We start from the raw sequence: 20,059 nt of genomic DNA, 5'->3' as shown, positions 1-20,059 counted from the left end.
AAACTCCTGGGCTCATGTGATCCTCCCACCTCGACCTCCCCAGTAGCTGGGACTATAAGCGAATTGCCACTGCAATGTCTAATTTTTTGTAAAGACGGCCTCCCCTCAACATATCTCCATGGTGCCCAGGCTGGTCTCAAACTGCCAAGCTCAAGTGATCCACATGCCTTTGCCTCCAAAATGCCTGGATTCGAGGTGGGAGTCCTTGCACCCAGCCAGAACTTGTTCTTTACCTGCAGGTGTGATTTGTCCTCCAGGCACGTGTCCCCATCCATGGACTTCCGTATTCTGGAACTTACTCATGTGCTGACTAACCACTGCTTCTTCATGTTCCTTTTGCAGTAATAGTCTTTTGTGAGCCAAGTTAGGCCTAACCCTCCTCTTTAGACAAAGTTTACCTGTGGGACAATGGAAAGGGTACTGAGAGGGAAATGGTGCTACATTTATAATTTAAGTTTTGGATTTGATTTTAAGATTAGGGAGAGAACTTTCAAGTGGAAAGTCAGGTTTTGAACTTTGTTCCTTTGCTCTGTTTCCTGCTATTCCTTCCTCCTGTGGCCATGATTACACCAGGAAGAAGCTGGATATTTTCTTTCCTCCTGGGGATTATAAGCAAACTGTACTTTTTGCAGTTTGGAGTGGCCTGCCACTCCTGAAATTCTGTCAGGGTCATTGATAAGGGGGGTGATTTGCAGAATTGGGTGGAGTCTGCTTCCTGAATTGTTCCTGCTTAAGTGGAGGACAAAGGTAGTGGCAGCCACCTGTGTTCATGAACTTCAAAAACAAAATAGCAGCTGCCATAGAGATTAAGTTGCAATTCCGAGGCTGGGCGAGGTGGCTCCTGCTTGTAATCCCAGCACTTTGGGAGGCCAAGGCGGGCAGATCACCTGAGGTCAGGAATTCAAGACCAGCCTGGCCAAGCTGGTGAAACCCCGTCTCTACAAAAATACAAAAATTAGCAGAGCATGACGGCAGGTGCCTGAAATGCCAGCTACTCTGGAGGTTGAGGAGGGAGAATCGCTTGAACCCAAAAGGCAGAAGCAGTGAGCCGATATCGCGCCACTGCACTCCAGCCTGGACACAGAGCAAGACTCCTTCTCAAAAAAAAAAAAAAAAAAATACACAGTTTCAGGATGAAAGATAGGTACTGGTGTAGTGATTTTAAACCATGATGGCATATTTGGCAATCTGTATTCTGAGGAATCCCTACCCACTGAATCCAGAGTATTGTGAATCAATCCTAATATCCAGACTACATTATAAACACTACATAAAATGCACTCATACATCATCAAGAAAAATATAAGTAACCTTATAGAATAAATGGACAGGCAATTCACAAGATTTAGCTACAGATCATCAGTAAGCATAAAAGATGTTCAAACCCTCTGGTCATCAAGGAAGTAAAAGACACATCAAGCAGATATTTTTAGGCCGGGTGCTGTGGCTGAGGCCTGTAATCCCAGGATGCTGAGGCGGGCAGATCCTGACGCCAGCCTGGCCTACGTCTCTACTAAAGATACTAAAACATTAGCTGGGTGTGGTGGCGCACACCTAATCCCAGCTACTCAGGTGGCTGAGGCAGGAGAATTGCTTGACCTGGGATCACACCAAGATCGTGCCATTGCACTCCAACCTGGGAGACAGGGTAAGATTTTGTCTCAGAATAAATAAATAAATAAATAAAAAGTAGGTATTTTTAGACCATGATATCAGTCAAACTTAGAAAGATTTGATATGAATATGAACATGTGGAAAAGTTAGCACTTTCTCACACTATTAAAGGCATCCTAATGGATTCAGCCTTTTTTTTGGGGGACGGAGTCTCACTCTGTCGCCAGGCTGGAGTGCAATGGTGTGATCTCAGCTCATTGCAACCTCCAACTCCCACGTTCAAGTGATTCTTCTACCTCAACCTCCAGAGTAGCTGGGATTACAGGTGCCTGCCACCACGCCCAGCTAATTTTGTATTTTTAGTAGAAACGGGGTTTCTCGATGTTGGTCAGGCTAGTCTCAAACCCTCAACCTCAGGCGATCCTCCCACCTGGGCCTCCCAAAGTGCTGGGATTACAGGAGTGAGCCATCACGCCTGGCCTGATATAGGCTTTTTGAAGGAAAACTTGGAAGTCTTTGTCAAAATTCCAAACATATTTTAAGGGCTTATTGAGGCTGAACTTGGTAGAGAGTAAGCAGAAGATAATTTTCTTTTTTTCTCACAGCTCTCCCTTCTGACCCATTCTGTTGACGCTTTCCTCACCTTGGGTGAAATTATAGGTAGATCTCATAGCTTTCCTGGCCGTATTCAGAAAATAAAAAGTCCACCCTAATCCAAACCTTAAACTCTCATCTACTTTAAAATCTCTCTGCTCCCCACTGCTCTGGCCTTATTTAGATTCAGAAACCAGGTGAGTTTCTTTTCTCTGACCTTGCTCCAACCCCTCCCTCACGGGGTAGGGGTGAGAGCGGAGGGCATTGGGGTGAGGAGCTGTGGAGGTTTTTCAGATGGTAAAATCTCAGGTTGTGACCTGGCATTTGTGCCCTCTGGGAGTGGCAGCTATCAAAAGCGGACTGTCTCCTGGGGGCGTTTGTGTGGGTTCTTTGGCAATTTCCCAGGCTGACAGTTTTCACAGCCTCCTGCTGACATTTCTACTCTCCATCCTGCCAGGTGTCTTAGTCTATTTGGGCCTCTATAACAAAATACCATAGACTGGAGCCGGGGGCAGTGGCTCACGCCTATAATCCAGGCACTTTGGGAGGCAGAGGCGGGCGGATCACCTGAGATCAGAAGTTCAAGACCAGCCTGGCCAACATGGTGGAACCCCGTCTCTACTAAAAATACAAAAATTAGCCAGGCTGGTGGCAGGTACCTGTGATCCCCAATACTCGGGAGGCTGAGGCAGGAGAATCAATTGAACCTTGGAGGTGGAGGCTGCAGTGAGCCGAGATTGTGCCATTGCACTCCAGCCTGGGCAATAAGAGTGAGACTACATCTCAAAACACAACAGCAACAATAACAACAATACATACTGTAGACTGGGTAGCATATAAGCAGAAAAACTTATTTCTAAGAGTTCTGGAGGCTGGGAAGTCTAACATCAAGGCAGATACCATGTCTGGAGAAAACTTTCTGGCTCATAGATGGCACCTTCTGCTGCATCCTTACATGGGGGAAGGGGCAGGGGTCTCTCTTAGCCCTAGTTTATAAGGCACCGCCCCTATGGCCTGATCCCCTCCCAAAGGCCTGCCCAGTGTGTAATACCATCACCTTGAGGGTTAGGATTTAACATATGAATTTTGAGGGGCGCAAAGATTCAGACCATAGCACCACCTTCGCCAGCTCTTGTGTGGTTTACTTCCATCCCGTTTCAACTGAGATTGCATCATCCTTTGACAGAAACCCTCTTGAGATCCTCCTATTCAAGCAGGCCCCAAACTACTATAGCTGACACTTGAACAACTCATTGGAACTGTGCAGGTCCACTTACAGGTGGATTTTTTTCAATAAATATATTGGAATTTTTTTTTGAAGATTTGCCACAATTTGAAAAAATTTGCAGGCCAATTATATAGCCTAGAAATAACAAAAAGTTAAGAAAAAGTTAGGCAGCTGGGTGTGGTGGCTCATGCCTGTAATTCCAGCATTTTGGGAGGCTGGAATTTTGGGTGGATCGTTTGAAGTCAGGAATTTGAGACCAGCCTGAGCAACATGGTGAAATCCCTTCTCTACTAAAAGTACAAAAATTAGCTGGGTGTGGTGGCATGTGCCTGTAATCCCAGCTACTTGGGAGGCTGAGTTAGGAGAATCCCTTGAACCTGGGAGGTGGAGGTTGCAGTGAGCTGAGATTGCGCCGCTGCACTCCAGGCTGGACAACAGAGTGAGACTTAAAAAATAAAAAAGAAAAAGAGATGTCATGAATGCATAGAATATATGTAGATATTAGTTTGTTTTATCATTTATTACTATAAGATGTATACACACCTATTAGGAAAAGTTAAAATTTATAAAAACTTACACATGCAAACACTTACAGACTGTACTTGGTGCCTTTCACAGTCAAGATAAATGTAAACAAGAGTAAAGATGCAGTATTAGGCTGGGATCAGTGGCTCCCGCCTGCAATCTCAGCACTTTGGGAGTCCCAGGTGGTGAATCATCTGAGGTCAGGAGTTCAAGACCAGCCTGGCCAACATAGAGAAACCACATCTCTACTAAAAATACAAAAATTAGCTGGGCACGGTGGTGCATTCCTGTAATCCCAGCTACTCAGGAGGCTGAGGCAGGAGAATCACTTGAACCCAGAAGGCGGAGGTTGCAGTGAGCTGAGACCATGCCATTGTACTCCATCCTAGGCAACAAGAGCAAAACTCCACCTGAAAGAAAAAAAGATGCAGTATTAAATGATAACTGCATAAAACTAACTGTGGTAATACTGTAGTGCTGTAGTAATCTCATACCACCTCCCGTTGCTCTTGCAGTGAGCTCAAGTGGTTTGAGTATCCACTTAAAATGCCGGGTGATGCTAGTCATTTCTGTGTGAGCAGTTCATCTCTCCAGCAAACTGCAGATCACGGTAAAGTGATTTCACAGTTCTTGTGTATTTTTCACATTTAGTGCAATACCATGAAACTTGACTAACAGCATGGGACTCACAAAAGGGCCACTTGTGATGCTGGAGGTACTTCCAAGAAGCAGAGAAAAGTCATGATGTTGTCACTTCAGACAGACAATTTATCTTGTAAACAGATGATGTCAATTTATGGTATTGATAAATACAGTACTGTCAATGTATTTCTCTTCCTTTTCTTTTCTTTTTTTTGAGACAGAGTCTTGCTCTTTCAGGTTGGAGTGCAACGGCACCATCTCAGCACACTGCAACCTCCGCCTCCCAGGTTTAAGCGATTCTCCATCTCAGCCTCCTAAGTAGCTGGGATTACAGGCACCTGCTATCACGCCTGACTAATTTTTGTATTTTTAGTAGGCAGGGTTTCGCTATGTTGGTAGGCCAGTCTTGAACTCCTGACCTCAAGCAATGCACCCGCCTCGGCATCCCAAAGGTCTGGGATTACAGGCCTAAGCCACTGCACCCAGCCTGATTTTCTTAATAACATTTTCTTGCTTACTTTATTGTAAGAGTGTGATATATAATACAGATAACATATAAAATATGTGCTAATCAACTGTTTATGTTATCAGTAAGGCTTTTGGTGAACAGTAGGCTATTAGCAAAAGTTTTGAGTGAGTCAAAAGTCCAAAACGTAGCTGGGTGTGGTGGCGTGGTACAGGTGCTATACTCCCACGTTCAGCTACTCAAAAGGCTGTGGCAGGAGAATCATTTGAGCCCAGGAGTTCGAGACCAGCCTGGGCAACGTAGCAAGACTCTTTAACAAAAGAAACTTGCATGTTTATTTTCAACTGTGCAGGGGTCAGTGCTCCTAACCTCCATGTTATTCAATGGTCAACTATATTTTTCAAGGGGGTTACAGTTTTAAAAAAATTTAAATTTTATTATTTATTTGTTTATTTATTTATTTTGAGATGGAGTTTCACTCTGTCACCCAGGCTTCAGTGCAGTGGTGTGTTCTCAGCTCACTGAAACCTCCATTCCCCATGTTCAAGCCATTCTCCTACCTCAGCCTCCCGAGTAGCTGGGATTACAAGCATGTGCCATCACACCCAGCTAACTTTTGTATTTTAGTAGAGACAGGGTTTCGCCATGTTGGCCAGGCTGATCTCAAACTCCCTACATCGGGCTATCCGCTGCCTCAGCTTCCCAAAGTGCTGGGTTACAGGTGTAAGCCACCACACCCAGCTGGGGTTTACATCAAGCTCCTAGAAAATCTGTGCCCTTGTCCCCCATACCTTCACCCAGTTGGTGAAAGCACAGTTGGTTTCAACACTGCCCTCTTTTCTCTGTGGCCATGGCAGCTGTGATCCCAGCCACTCACCATTATGTTTCCAGGTGTTATGGGCTCAACAAGATATATAGAAGTCCCTCAACAAGATATATATTCCCTTAAGATATGCTGAAGTCCTAATCCCCAGTACCCCAGAATGTGACTAGATTTGGAAATAGGGTAGTTACAGAGTGCAGATGTAATTAATTAAACTTAGATGAGGTCATAATAGGTATAGAGTGGGTTCTTCATCCAGTAGGACTGGTGTCCTTATAAGAAGACAGAGACAAGCAGGAGACGGTGGCCTTGTGACAGTAGAGACAGAGATGGGAGTGATACATCCACAGTCAAGGATACCAAAGATTGCAGGCAAACACCAGAAACTAGGGAGAGACAAAGAAAGATTCTCCCCTCAAGGTTTCAGCACGGCCTTGCTGACACTTTCGTTTCTGACTTTCAGGCTCTCTGACTTTCAGGCTCCTGAACTGTGAGACAATAAATTTGTTGTTTTAAGTCACACAGTTCGTGACGCTGTTATGACAGCCCTAGGAAAGTGACGCACCAGCATTAGGAGACATAGTCCAATTCCCCAGGTCGCTGTCTAAAGTTCCCTTCAGCCGAGGGTGGGGAGTGAAATGATATAGTACACAGCACTACCCCAACTCTGTGTCTAAAGAAATCCTCAAGTGCCTTCATGAATCCTGAAAGAATGCTCAGCTTTTTCATAGATTGAGAGGTATGCAGTGCATGCATGCATGTCTGGCACCTACTCAACTTTTCTCAGACTTTGCAGTCTTGGATAAAACACACAGTGGAAAAATTTGTATTTTAATGTCCTGTAACACATATATGTCCTTCCACTTAGTAATTCCACTTCCAGTTATTAACCTAGAGAAATAACTTAGAGCTGAACACAAAGATGCATGAGCATTGCCGTGCACTGAAGCATTGTTTATAATAGTAAAAAATGTAAATGACCTAATGACATCCAGTAGCAGAATAATTAAATGAAGGCATATATCCATATAGAGGAATACTATTATTATTATTATTATTATTTTAAAGACGGAGTTTCGCTCTTGTTACCCAGGCTGGAGTGCCATGGCGCTATCTCGGCTCACCGCAACCTCCGCCTCCTGGGTTCAGGCAATTCTCCTGCCTCAGCCTTCTGAGTAGCTGGGATTACAGGCACGCGCCACCACACCCAGCTAATTTGTTGTATTTTTAGTAGAGACAGGGTTTCACATGTTGACCAGGATGGTCTCGATCTTTTGACCTTGTGATCCACCCGCCTCGGCCTCCCAAAGTGCTGGGATTACAGGCTTGAGCCATGGCGCCCGGCTAGAAGAATACTATTAAAAAGAAGGTTGACATTAACATATCTACAATACATATTGTAGAATTTTAATAAGCTGTGAAGGAAGATACACAATATGGATCCAAGTATGCCAAAAGAAGACTGTACATTTGTATATATGTATGTGTATATAAATGCACATAAAAGAAATTTGAGGCTGGGTGTGGTGGCTCATGACTTTAATCCTGCACTTTGGGAGACCAAGGCAGGCAAATCACTTGAGGTCAGGAGTTCGAGACCAGCCTGGCCAACACAGTGAAATCCCATATTTACTAAAAATACAAAAATTAGCTGGGCGTGGTGGCAGGTGCCTATAATCCCAGCTACTTGGGAGTCTGAGGCAGGAGAATTGCTTGAATCTGGGAGGTGGAGGTTACAGTGAGCAAATATTGCACCAATGCATGCCAGCCTGGGTGACAAAGCTAGATTCCACCTCAAAAAAAAAAAAAAAAAAAAAAAAAATTGAAAATGCAGTAATTACATGAAGTTGGAGAAATGGGTTTTGATTTTCTAGAGACTTTCCCGTTCTATGTTGATTTAGATTTTGTCTCTGTAGCCTCCCAATGTAAACGCCGATAGATGTCAATACACTGATAGATGTTTAGCAGCTGGTAGTTCCTGCCATGTACAACTGCCAAGCAGCAGTGAGGTTCTTTGTTTCAGAGGTGTGTGGGTGCAGGGATTATTTGGAAGCCTGTTTAAGGAGGTTCACACAGGTGAGGTGAATGGCATTAAGGGGGAAGAAATGTCGCTTCAGAGTCCTGAGTTTGTGCCTTCAGGGACCCGGCCTCAGGCTGAGTCCAGTCATTGGGAGCACATTGGACTTTGAGGTCATGAATTCATCACTAAAAGATTGCTTCATTGCCAAGATGCCATTTCCAAACATACAGTGATTGCCTTGCAAATGCATCCTGAAGACATGACCCTATTTCTCTGACTTTCATTCATCAGACCAAGAATTTAATAATGGATACTGATGTTTCGCTGCTGCTGGGTCTAAAGCTGTCCTCTAGAAGAAATTTCTTTTGACCTTAAAAATAGGTTTTGTTCCCTTTCCTGTCAACCCACTCTCTACTTGCAGGATACTTTGCCTGTATTGGTTACCCAGAAATGATTACATGAAGAATGAAAGAAAAAGAACTAAACATTCATAATTTTTTTTAAATGCTGGTTTTTCTTTTATATTTTAAATATAAAGTTAACTTTGGAAGGCTAAGGCAGGAGGATCGCTTGAGGCTAGGAATTTGAGATCAGCCTAGGCAACAAAGTGAGACCCCCATCTCTACAAAAAAAAAAAAAAAAGTTAGCTGGGTGTGGTGGTGCATGCCTGTAGTCCAGCTATTGAGGAGGCTAAGATCAGAGGATCGCTCGAGCCCAGGAGATTGAGGCTGCAGGGAGCTAAAATTAAACCACTACACTCTATTCTGGAGCTCTTATGGAGCTGCTGGCCGACCAGGGAGGGATGCGATTCCATTTCTGATAACAAAGGATCTAAGCCCCTCTGTTACTGGTTTCATCTTCTCAAAGCAGCTCCACCATCCTGTTGTAACTGTACCACTGGCCGCCTGTAGCGGTCCAAACCCCAAGTCTCAGTTATTGGAGCACCCAAAAGAAGGAAGGCATTTCCCACTGGCATAGCTGAAAATAGACATGCTTATAACAGAGCGAGAAAAAAACAGTCCATTTATGGCCAGAAATGAATTTTGTGGAGTCAAAAAGAACAGCAAGTCACACTCTCACATTCTAACTGACAGCATGCTGCTGTTTTCAGTTCAGTCCTATGTAGTAACCTTTGCTCAGGCAAAATTGCCAATAAAAGGGAGCTCCAAGTTTTGGAGCCTGACAATAATTTCACCCTGTTTCTTCTGGGAAGCTTCCAAATGTGCAACTCCAACTAAGTATGTATGCAGTTAAAGGGAAAGTGAGATCACAATAATAATAATTGCATGGTAACTCGCTGTTAGTTTGAGAATCAGGCACACACAACCAACTCTATTTGTGCGGTCCTAGCCTGTCTGGTTTCTTGTTCATTCTTTTATTTATTTACAATGTTATCTGCTAGATGTCTAGGACCAGGCTAGGATCTAAATGGTGCTCAGTAATATTGTTGGAATAAAGGAATGACAAAGCTAAAAAGGAATTATTAAGCTGCGTATGTATTTTTTTCTCAAGTCAGTGCCGTGTTACTCTTGCTATGCACAGATGGAGAGAAACACTGAATATATTAATGCTTATTTTATTACTAGGTGAGAATCCTGAACTCTCTGGCTTAGAAAGAATCTTAGCAAGACATCAGTTGCCAAAAGAGATTAATCTGACCCCAAAGCCGAACAGAATGCCCCCGTGGAAAAGAAAAATCGTCAACAATGTAACTGATGCGTGGAAGAAATGCCACTTGTTGAAGAGAAACATGAAAGAGCCCCCCATGTCCACCATAGTTGTCAGGTAGACTCTTATTTCTGCCCTATGTGGATATACTTAGAGATACACAGGGTGATCACAAATTCTCTATATGCCTTAACTAAAAAACGATTTCATGTGGTCTTTAACATATGCAGAGAGAATAAAAATGGTTGCAGCCCACAGTCCCTGGGTAAAGAAAAACAAGACACAGAGAAACAGCAAAGCAGTGGACAGTCCAGCCGAGGACTGACTCCAACTGTTTGTTCCACAGCATGTTTATTGAGGATACAAGGAAGAGCCTAATTCATAATTAATCTGATTATAAATTATTAAGGACAAAGGTTCAGGAAATGTTCTTGAACGGAGGAAGTTTTTTTGTTTTTGTTTTTTTTTTTGAGATGGAGTCTTGCTCTGTTGCCCAGGCTGGAGTACAGTGAGGTGATCTTGGCTCACCACAATCTCCACCTCCTGGATTCAAGCGATTCTTCTGCCTCAGCCTCCAAAGTAGCTGGGATTACAGGTGAGTGTCACCATGCCCAGCTATTGTTTTGTATTTTTAGTAGAGATGAGGCTTCACCATGTTGGCCAGGATGGTCTCAAACTCCTGACCTTGTGATCTGCCTGCCTTGGCCTCCTAAAGTGCTGGGAATACAGGTGTGAGCCACCCGCATCAGGCCTAGCAGAGGAGGTTTATTGGAAAGCAAATGTATCTTCTTGGAACATCAGCACTTTCATAGGGTACTCAGCATTCTCGAGTTCTGGCCAACTGCGTAATTGCTAAGTTCATCCACAACGTCTTCTCAATAGGGAGAGTGTGTCTCAGTGTTTGATCTCCTACTTCTGGGAACTTGCAGTAAGGAGTAATCAAGAACATTTGAGGATGCTGAGCTTCTCCACAATTCCCTCCCCACCCCCACCCTTTTTTTTGAGATGGAATCTCACTCTGTTGCTAGGCTAGAGTGCAATGGGGCAATCTTGGCTCGCTGCCACCTCTGCCTCCTGGGTTCAAGTGATTCTCCTGCCTCAGCCTCTCAAGTAGCTGGGATTACAGGCTCGTGCCACCACGTCCAGCTAATTTTTGTATTTTTAGTAGAGATGGGGTTTCACCATGTTGGCAAGGATGGTCTCTATCTCTTGACCTTGTGATCTGCCCTCCTCGGCCTCCCAAAGTGCTGGGATTACAAGTGTGAGCCACCATGCCCGGCCTCCCCTTTTGTTTTTAATAAGGAGGATTATCTTCTTGTTCCTATCAATGGTTACAGGAAATAGAAAATAGCAAGGTAAGATTAACAAGAATCCAAGTATACAAATTATCATGATATTGACCCATTTAGAAAAATTTCACCCCAATGTACAAAACCATAGTTGGATGGGGTCCACCTGAATTGTTTGGATCCTAGAAACTTCTTTTTGGATGGTTTTTAAAGTCACAGACACAGTGTGCTGATAATCAGGGATAAGGTGCAGCACTCGGTTTTCATGATAGCACATACTCCCGCTTTGGGCTGCTGTGAGTATGTCTAGAGCCATATTTTGTAGCACAATTCTTTGAATCTGGCTTACTTCTTTATTCAGCAACATAATTCCTGCTTGAGTTGCATTAAAGGCAGCAGCTGTGTGCTTGGCGAGGGCCTCTACAGATTATTCAGTTGAGATTGCCCCGGCTTGTGGGGAAAATATAGTTGTTAAATAGTACCACCAGGAGGCATGTTGGCATCTAGACAGTATTTATGTTCTACCATTTCCCAGTTATTTGGTAATTGAGGAAGATGTTCAAGGATTCGGGCCAGAATGTGTGGCTTTCCCCAGCAGCAGATATTGGGCCAATTTAATGGGAGGCATAACCAGCCATGACTTTCACGGAATCATAAATTACCAGGAGGGACAGCATATACTCCATAAGAATTATTTTGTCCCAGTCGACTGGTCAGTGTCTCAGATCCCCATTTAGTGCTTGAATTTGGTACACTTATGGTCTGATACAATTCCATAGGTAAACTACCTACTGGAATTTCTTCTTTTTGAGAAATACAATGTGGTATCCTTTGGGGCAACACCACTTTTTCCGTGGTATACCAGAGAGCTCCGTCCCACACAGAATAACCAAGGGAAGGTTTAGGGGGCAGTTTGGTGTGACACCACTTTAAATATAAAGAAAATAAGGAACCAGAAATATTATGATGTTTTTTCCACTGTAAAAAATGTCCTCAGTCCTTTTCTATAAATTATCTTTTAAACTGCTGCCAAATCTCATTGTAGGATGTGGTTTTTTCTATTCTGCCACCACTCTAGATGTTCCCATTGGGACAGATGTTCTCATACTCCATGGATACCCTGCACCACTAGAAACAGGAAACTGGGCACACACCCAGCAGTTGGATTAACAATCTGCGCTGTGATCTGGGTCCATTGGACATAGGTGTTAGCAGAGACCAAACATAACAATGTTGCCATTAAGACCCCTACTTTGATCGAAGAAGCTGTGAGTGTTGCCATCATAGCCAATAGTAAATTTTCTGGTGTAAGTTCCTGTCCTGCATTGCGAACAGTGGTTTCAGTATGACCAGAGTATTTTTTTTTTTTTGAGATGGAGTTTTGCTGTTGTTACCCAGACTGGAGTGCAATGGCATGATCTCAGCTCACCACAACCTCTGCCTCTTGAGTTCAAGCAATTCTCCTGCCTCAGCCTCCCGAGTAGCTGGGACTACAGGTGCACACCACCATGCCCAGCTAATTTTTGTATTTATAGTAGAGACAGGGTTTCACCTCGTTGACCAGGATGGTCTTGATCTCTTGACCTCGTGATCCACCCACCTCGGCCTCCCAAAATGCTGGAATTATAGGCTTGAGCCACCACGCCCCGCCAACCAGAGTATTTTCATGTCCTCCCAAGTAGGCAACTCGTGATCTCCTTCCCCTTCTCTGGAGAACAGTAGGTGTCTTTCTCTCTGGCTCCTCGGTCATCATCAATCAGAACTTTGGGATCAGGTTTTTCAATCCTTGATGCCAACTCATGGTATGGATTAACACATCGAGCATAAACTCACAGAGGACCTATAGGAGAGAGCACAGCAGCGTAGCCTCCTCTGCATGTGATAAGGGGCACTGGCCCCTTCCACACGGGATCCGGTGGCTGATACAATATTAATGGTTTATCTGATTCCTGTGGGTTAGAAAAATAATCTCACCGCATGTGAGATTACTGCCGGCAATTTTAAAAGTAAATGGTTAATAGTCAACAAAGCTAGATTAATCCTAACTCTTGGCTTTGTCAAGGGAGGCAACTCCCCCTTTTGTTTTTTCAGAACTAGCTTTTACAGGTGATGAGCTTGTTCTACGTTGCTTGTCCAGTAGGATTATAGGAAATGCCGAACGTATGCTTGATATCCCAGCGAATGCAAAAAGCAGCAAATGTTTGAGAAGCATAGGCAGGTTCATTGTTCGTCTTAAGCAGACGAGGATAACGCAAAGCAGCAAAAGCCTGAGAAAGATGATTACTAATGTGATTAACACACTCCCCTTTTTGAGGAGAAGCCCACGTAGCGCTGGAAAATGTATTAATAGAAGCATGAACATATGGGAGAGGTTTAAGATTGGGGATATGAGTAACATCCATTTGCCGTAGCCCATCTGGAGCAGGGCCTCTGGGATTAGTGCCTATGGCAGCGCTAGAAAATGTTAATGCCTGACAAGTAGGGCAAGAACCGACAAGGTGCTGAGCTTGTTGCTTAGAAATAGAAAAATATTTTGTTAGTGAATGGGCGTTTTGATGGAAAATTGATGAGAAGAAAAAGGATTGGTAAATAAAGAATTAATCAGCCTCAGACTAGTATTTGCAATTTTGTTCGCAGTTGCCAAGGGTCCTGGAAGATGGGAGTAGCTGTGAACATGCGTCAGAAAGATGGTTTTAGTGCGACGGGACAGCAACATTTGAACAGTTAGAAATTAGGGCAGCAGATGAGTTGAAATATTGTCCTTTATAGTGGCCTGAGGCAATAGGGGAACAAGATTGGCAATGTACGAGGAATTAGGGATAATATTAAGCACACGATGGGGGAATTTTTGAAGAGCTAGTGTTAGAGCTCCGACTTCTGCTTTTTGAGTTGAGGATGTTTACGGAGAAAAGCGTTTATTCCTTTGGTATTCGCACACCAAACCATGACTTCCTGATGTGGCTTCCTATTAGTAAAAACAGTGAGAGCGTTTGGAATAGGATGCAAGCTGATTATAGTTTTTTGCTTTCAGGTTGTTGCTTATAGTTTTAAGGCTTGGAGATGAAAGTCTGAAGGAAAACAGGAAGTAAAGTGTTTTCTGTAATTAGATGCTGCTATTTGAAAGGATAAATCATGAGTATAAACTCGTGTCATTTGTTCCATTGGAAAAGGTAAATGGATTTTTATGCCATCACAGCCCTGTAACTACAAAGCTTAATGACAACCAAGAGAAATTAGGGAAATAATGGAGGCAAGTGGAGTGGGAATATGGTGTTTAGGTGTGATGGCAAGTGGAGCCACTTAACAATCAATAGTTGGTTCTCGTTGGTTCTTTGACCCAGTAGTGCTGTAGGGCTTAAAAGTGTTAACAAAATAAAGAGGTGTAAGGAATGATCCAGAAAATGCTAAAAGAACTTTCATTAGCCAGTTGCAATAATTTCTAATGTTGTTCGTTAAGGACGTGTATGGAGGCAGGGGAGGAGTCTCCTGCCAGCAATAGAAATAAATGTTTTAACAAATAAGTAGGAACACCCAAAGAGGGCCGTAACCAATTGATATGTCCCAATACACGCTGGAGCTCAGATGATGTTAATAGAGATGGAGTACCAGAGACAAGGTTGGGCGAACTGTGGTGCCCACGAATTGAAACCCCAAGTAAGAATAAGCTGCTTTGTATTGAACATTTTCCGGGGCTATATGAGGTCCTGCCCTTTTAAGGACCTATTGTAATTCTTGAGCTGGGAGGTCTCAGTTAGGTTCAGCTAACAAAATATTAAACTTGTAATGACATAATAGAAGGCGAGGATATAACTGCTGCAAAAGTTTTAAAGCCACACTAATGTCATATTGACAAAGAGTGGGAGAATTCATTACACCTTGAGGAACACGATCCAACGATAGGCTGAGAGTTACTGTATTCGGGAACAGGAAAGGCAAAGTGTGGTCTGTCTTCTGGATATAGGGGAATGTTAAAAAAAAGTTCTTTAAATTAACAACTAAAGAATAGGTGCAGGGAATTAAACCTGGATTCGGGACACCTAATTGTAGGGGCCCCATAGGATTTAATTGTGCATTTATAGCTCTCAAATTATGCAACCACTGCAACCACTGCCACCTACCCAAGTCTTTGGGGATAGTAAAGCGAGGGGAATTCCAAGGGCTGTTGGATATTTCTATGTGACCTGCCTCAATTGTTTTTGTACCAACTGCTGGATAATTTAAATTTTGTGCCAAGGAAGGGGCCACTGCTCCACTCGTACAGGAGGGCCTTCTTTCCAACCAAGCTTAATGGGTGTAACAGGAGCAGTGGCCCTTAGGATAAATTTGTTTGAACAGATACATTAAACTGAGCTAGCAAATCGCCTCTCCGAATGCTTAGAGGAATATCCATCACAAAAAGCATTACCTATCCTTTATTATTATCTTTATCAACAAAGCATAGGGACTTGCTGCTCCTAGAGGCCTGCTGGGTCCCTCCAATCCCCAGCAGTCTATTATGTACCAGGTATAAGGGCCACGCCAGAGACCAGTGAGATAGGGTGATTATAGTTACATCAGCCCCTGTGTCTAGGAGTCCAGAAGATTGTACATTATTTACAGATAATGTCACTATTGTACATTAGTACCAGTTCAGTCGGGAGACCCCCACCCAGGAGGCGCTGATGGTATTGAGAGGCAGACAACCAAGTAGAACAACAGAGGGGTTCTATCTGCGGGACCAGCAGCCTGAGAGCTGAGAGGCTAACAGTGTTCCAGGCTGAAGGCCCCAAGCAGATTCTCATCTGTGTGTTTATTTGCTCTTAGACAGGTAGTCTTATTAATACATGTGTTCCATATTTACTCATAATGCAAGAATATACCAAGTAGGCAGCTGTTACCCACCTACCACTAATCACAAACTAAAAGGTATTCTCCACAAAGGAGCCATGGGGGCAGGGTGAACTTAATGTTTCTCAACACTGTTAGTTGATTTTCCCCCAGGTTTACAATCCAGTTGACAGTCGTAGAACCAAACCCTTTGTCTTTTCTTTCAGCCTCCATTACTTTGGGACCCCAATAAGATCTTAAAACTAGCTGTGCAATGGACATTCCCTTTTCTAATTTTAGATAATGATGAGCCCATGCCTGAACTTGTATTATTCTGGTATAATCAGAGTTAATTAATCCTGGGACAATCGTAAGTCCCATTTTTACCATGTGGGATTTCCCTAATAACAGGCCACAATACGCAGAGGGCAGTAAACCTTTGGTAAGAGTAGGAATTACACGTACTTCTCCTGGCATCTCAATTACACATTCTTTAGCTAGTATTAGGTCTAGACGTGCACTGCCAACTGTTGCTGCAGTTAACTGTGAAATGGATTGCCAGGAGACGAGGTTTCTGTTACCTTGGAGATTCCCTGGGGCTCCAGGTCTGACCAAGTATGGGCCATAGTTGAGGGTCCCTGTTCGGTGTTCCGGGCCAGGGACGAGCCCCTCCTCAGTTTTCCTGGTCCTCGCTTTCTTTGGACTGACATTGATTAGTCCAGTGATAACCCTTTTGACATTTAGGACATTTGTGGGTTGGGTGTTTAACCTCTGATCTGCATTCCTTTTGCCCCACTTTAGCACACTGAAAGCACTGAACAGAAGGGCATAAGACCACGGCCAGCAAGTGGGCCTTCTGGATTTTCGTGTCTATGTTCTGACAAGCCTATATAAATTCAGCAAGACTCACTCCTGGGGGTATTTTTAACTGGTAACAAGGCATTTTTGCAATTTTCATTAGCATTTTTATAGGCCAATTGCATTAGCAACATATTGCATGCATCAAAATTATTAACTTGCTTCTCTAAGGCTCCTTGTAATCTTTCTATAAAACTCATGTAAAGCTCTACGGCTCCCTGATGAATTGTGGAGAAGGACCCCTGTGGGGCACCTACTTCAGGGATTTTATTCCAGGTGTGTAGAACAGCTTGGGCAATTTGACAAAAAGCCCACCGATCTAAAGCAGCTTCTTGTGCAGGGGTCAGGTAATTACCTTCCCCCTTAAGCATATCAATTGAAATAGGGATATTATGATTTAAATTTTCCACGGCAAACATAGCACATTGGTTATAATACTCGTGCAACCAAACAGAATATTGGGCTGGTAACACCATCTTTATCAATGTTTTCCAGTCCCAAGGGGTCATCTCACACCTCCTCCTATATACCCTCTATTATGCCTTTCGTAAAGGAACTGGAGACTCCGTTTTCTTTAATACTCCTTTTCAACTCCTTAAAACCCATAAAAGGCAGTGGCTTATGCTGGGGGTGGGGGTTGGTTAGTGGTTCTTATAACTGAAAATGCTACAATACCTTCTTCCTTTTGTGCTTCCTTTATGAGATTTTCAATAACCCAGCATGGTTCTTGCCCTTCCTCACCTGGAGCAATTTCACTGTACATCCGGGACTGCTTCTTTTCTATGGGGGGCATTTTTGGTATTAAATCTGCCCAGGGTGTTTCTCTTTCCGCTAAGGATCCTACGGCCACTCGGCACAGATGCTAAGTATGTAACTACGCTACAGTTACAACCTCTGTATCTTTTTGCAGCCATCTTCCTATTCAGTCCCAGTCCCAAGAGTCTGTGGACCCTTCCTCAGGGTACCATGGGTACCAATTGTAAATTACTTTTAAAAGGGAAGATAATTCAGCATCAGAAATCTGACATCCTGTTTTGTATAGCAAAAGAGTGAGGCGAGGTCTAGATTGTGAGGGGTCTGCAAAGCTGAAAAAGAATGACCCATGCCCTTGAAAAAACAAAGGATACCTCTGCCGCAGGCTTTCAAAGCTATGGTACCTGGCAAAATGGACGTCCGATTTCCTGTGCCAGGCTTGGAGAGGATATCTGCGGAAGGGCCACGGAGGGAGGGTCCCTGTTTGGGCACCAAATGTCATAGCCCACAGTCCCTGACACAGAGAAACAGCGAAGCAGTGGACAGTCCAGCCGAAGACTGATCCCAACTGTTTGTTCCACAGCATATTTATTGAGGATACAAGGAAGCACCTAATTCAGAATTAATCTGATTATAAACTATTAAGGACAAAGTTTCAGGCAATGTTCCTTAGCAGAGGAGGTTTAATGGAAAGCAAATGTGTCTTCTCAGAACATCAACATTTCTATAGGGTACTCAGCAGTCTCGAGTTCTGGCCAAGTCTGTAATTGCTAAGTTCATCCAGAATCTCTTATCAAAAGTGTGTTTCAACCTATGATCTCATACTTGTGAGAACCTGCAGTAAAAAGTAGTCAAGAACATTTGAGGATGTTGAGCTTCTCCACAGAAAATGAGCACTGCTCTGTATAAAAGCACGTGGGCCCCATTTTTACCCACCTGCAAGATGCTGGAGGAATTCTCATTGGCAATAAACTCATGGAGATGGAAGCAAGTATGTGGGTCTCCCATGGGCCATTGCAGTCTAGAATAGTGAGCAGAAATCTATCAAGGCCAGAGTGGGATTCTTGGAGACAAATCCAACCACTGAGCTGTGGGGCTTTTTGGCCACATAAGTCGAGAAGCAGCAGGTCCACCACTGGCATGCCCAGGGGATAGGATACCATAGTAGGATGTGGCAGAGCTTTGGCTTTATACCTGGTCTGCCAGATTTTACACGGAGAGAACTGGAGCACCATTGGACAGTGTTAACAAAGGGAGTGACGTGATCTGACTCAAATCCTCTCTGGCCTCCCAAAGAATGCATGGCTGGAGGAGAGCTGTTGGGAACTTTTACAGCTCTGCAGGTAAGGGGTGGTGGCCCAGGTGGTAATGGTGAGGATGTGGAATTGGCTGGATTCTGGTGCTCAAAGTCACAAGCTTTGGTTCTTTGGCAAATTATCTTTTTTGGTGCACTTCTTTCCCTGCTTATATCAGATAGATGGTATTTCCTTTTTTTTTTTGAGAGTTGTGCTCTGTCACCAGGCTGGAGTGCAGTGGCGAAATCTCAGCTCACTGCAACCTCCACCTCCTGGGTTCAAGCGATTTTTTCCATCTCAGCCTCCCGAGTAGCTGGGACCACAGGCGCCTGCCACCATGGCCAGCTAATTTTTTTGTGTTTTTAGTATAGACAGGGTTCCACCATGGCCAGGATGGTCTTCATCTCTTGACCTTGTGATCTGCCCACCTTGGCCTCTCAAAGTGCTAGGATTACAGGCATGAGCCACCACGCCTCGCCCAGATAGATAGTATTTCTATGTTTGTTTCTTTTGTTTTGCTGCATGCATTGCTGTACAATGCAATGATGCCTACACTTTGTACATAGTAGGCTTTCAAACAATTTTGCCAGGCTGATGGGATAAATGTATGGGTTGCTATAAAGACAGGATTATTTCTGAGTTGAAGGTAACATAACCAGGAGACAGTTTCAGCTCATGAATTTGCCTTAACTGGAGCTTTCCCTGGGCATTGTCCTGGTGAAATAGAGTGCTTGTGTACATTTTTTCCAGTGTCCTCAGTGGTGTAATTTGCCAATTTGATTTAAATATTTGTAGCAAAAGAGCACAAAGCTATATTATAAAAGAAGGTGGTTAATGGAAGCATGATGTTTTCCGGACAATGCAAAGACACTAAATTTTTTTACCCAGAAATGGGTAAAGGTTATATTAAGTGATGATATGTGATTACTCAAGAGAAGATTATTTGACCATGCTTTGGAAACCTGATATGGTTTGGCTCTGTCTTCACCCAAATCTCATCTTGAATTGTAATCCTCACATGTCAGAGGAGGGGTCTGGTGGGAGGTAACTGGATTATGGGGACAGATTTCCTCCTTGCTGTTCTCATGATAGTGAGGGAGTTCTCATGAGATCTGATGGTTGTAAAGTGTGGCACGTCTCCCATTGCTGTCTCTCTCCCTCCCACTCCACCATGGTAAGATGTGCCTGGCTTCCCCTTTGCCTGCCACCCTAATTGTAAGTTTCCTGAGGCTTCCCAGTCATGCTTCCTGCTAAGCCTGAGGAGCTATGATTCAATCAAACCTCTTTTCTTCATAAACTACTCAGTGTCAGGTAGTTCTTTATAGCAATGTGAAGACAGAATAACAGGCCTATTTCTAAAATTCAAGTTGCACAGCCATAGAACATTAAACACCTCAGTTTAGGTCCTGATGTCTTCATGTGAAATTATAAATTTTTACATCCTAGTTTAGTTTCTGAAAATATAGCTAGAGTATCAG

The 20,059-nt window shown here is 43.6% G+C and overlaps 1 protein-coding gene across 20 annotated transcripts in view; it reads left to right on the top strand.

Moving 5' to 3' along the window:
- Positions 1-20,059, top strand: part of C4H6orf201 (testis expressed protein 56) — a 66,243-nt gene that overhangs the window by 1,056 nt on the left and 45,128 nt on the right. For 19 of the 20 annotated variants that reach the window (XR_004741653.3, XR_004741652.3, XR_013533799.1 and 16 more), the window contains exon 2: positions 9,499-9,697. Coding sequence is in view for 13 of the 20 variants with exons in the window: in XM_035295043.3 (XP_035150934.2) it covers positions 9,499-9,697 (199 nt within the window). In the remaining 7 variants the exon portion in view is untranslated. Of the gene's footprint in view, positions 1-9,498; positions 9,698-10,077; positions 10,176-20,059 lie in introns of all 20 variants that reach the window. The other variant, XM_078368436.1, reaches the window with a different exon arrangement.

The sequence above is a fragment of the Callithrix jacchus genome, chromosome 4 (genome assembly GCF_049354715.1).
Source record: "Callithrix jacchus isolate 240 chromosome 4, calJac240_pri, whole genome shotgun sequence".
Lineage (NCBI taxonomy): Eukaryota > Metazoa > Chordata > Mammalia > Primates > Cebidae > Callithrix > Callithrix jacchus.
Note: the sequence above shows the minus strand (reverse complement) of the source record. Positions and strands in the feature narration are given on the sequence as shown.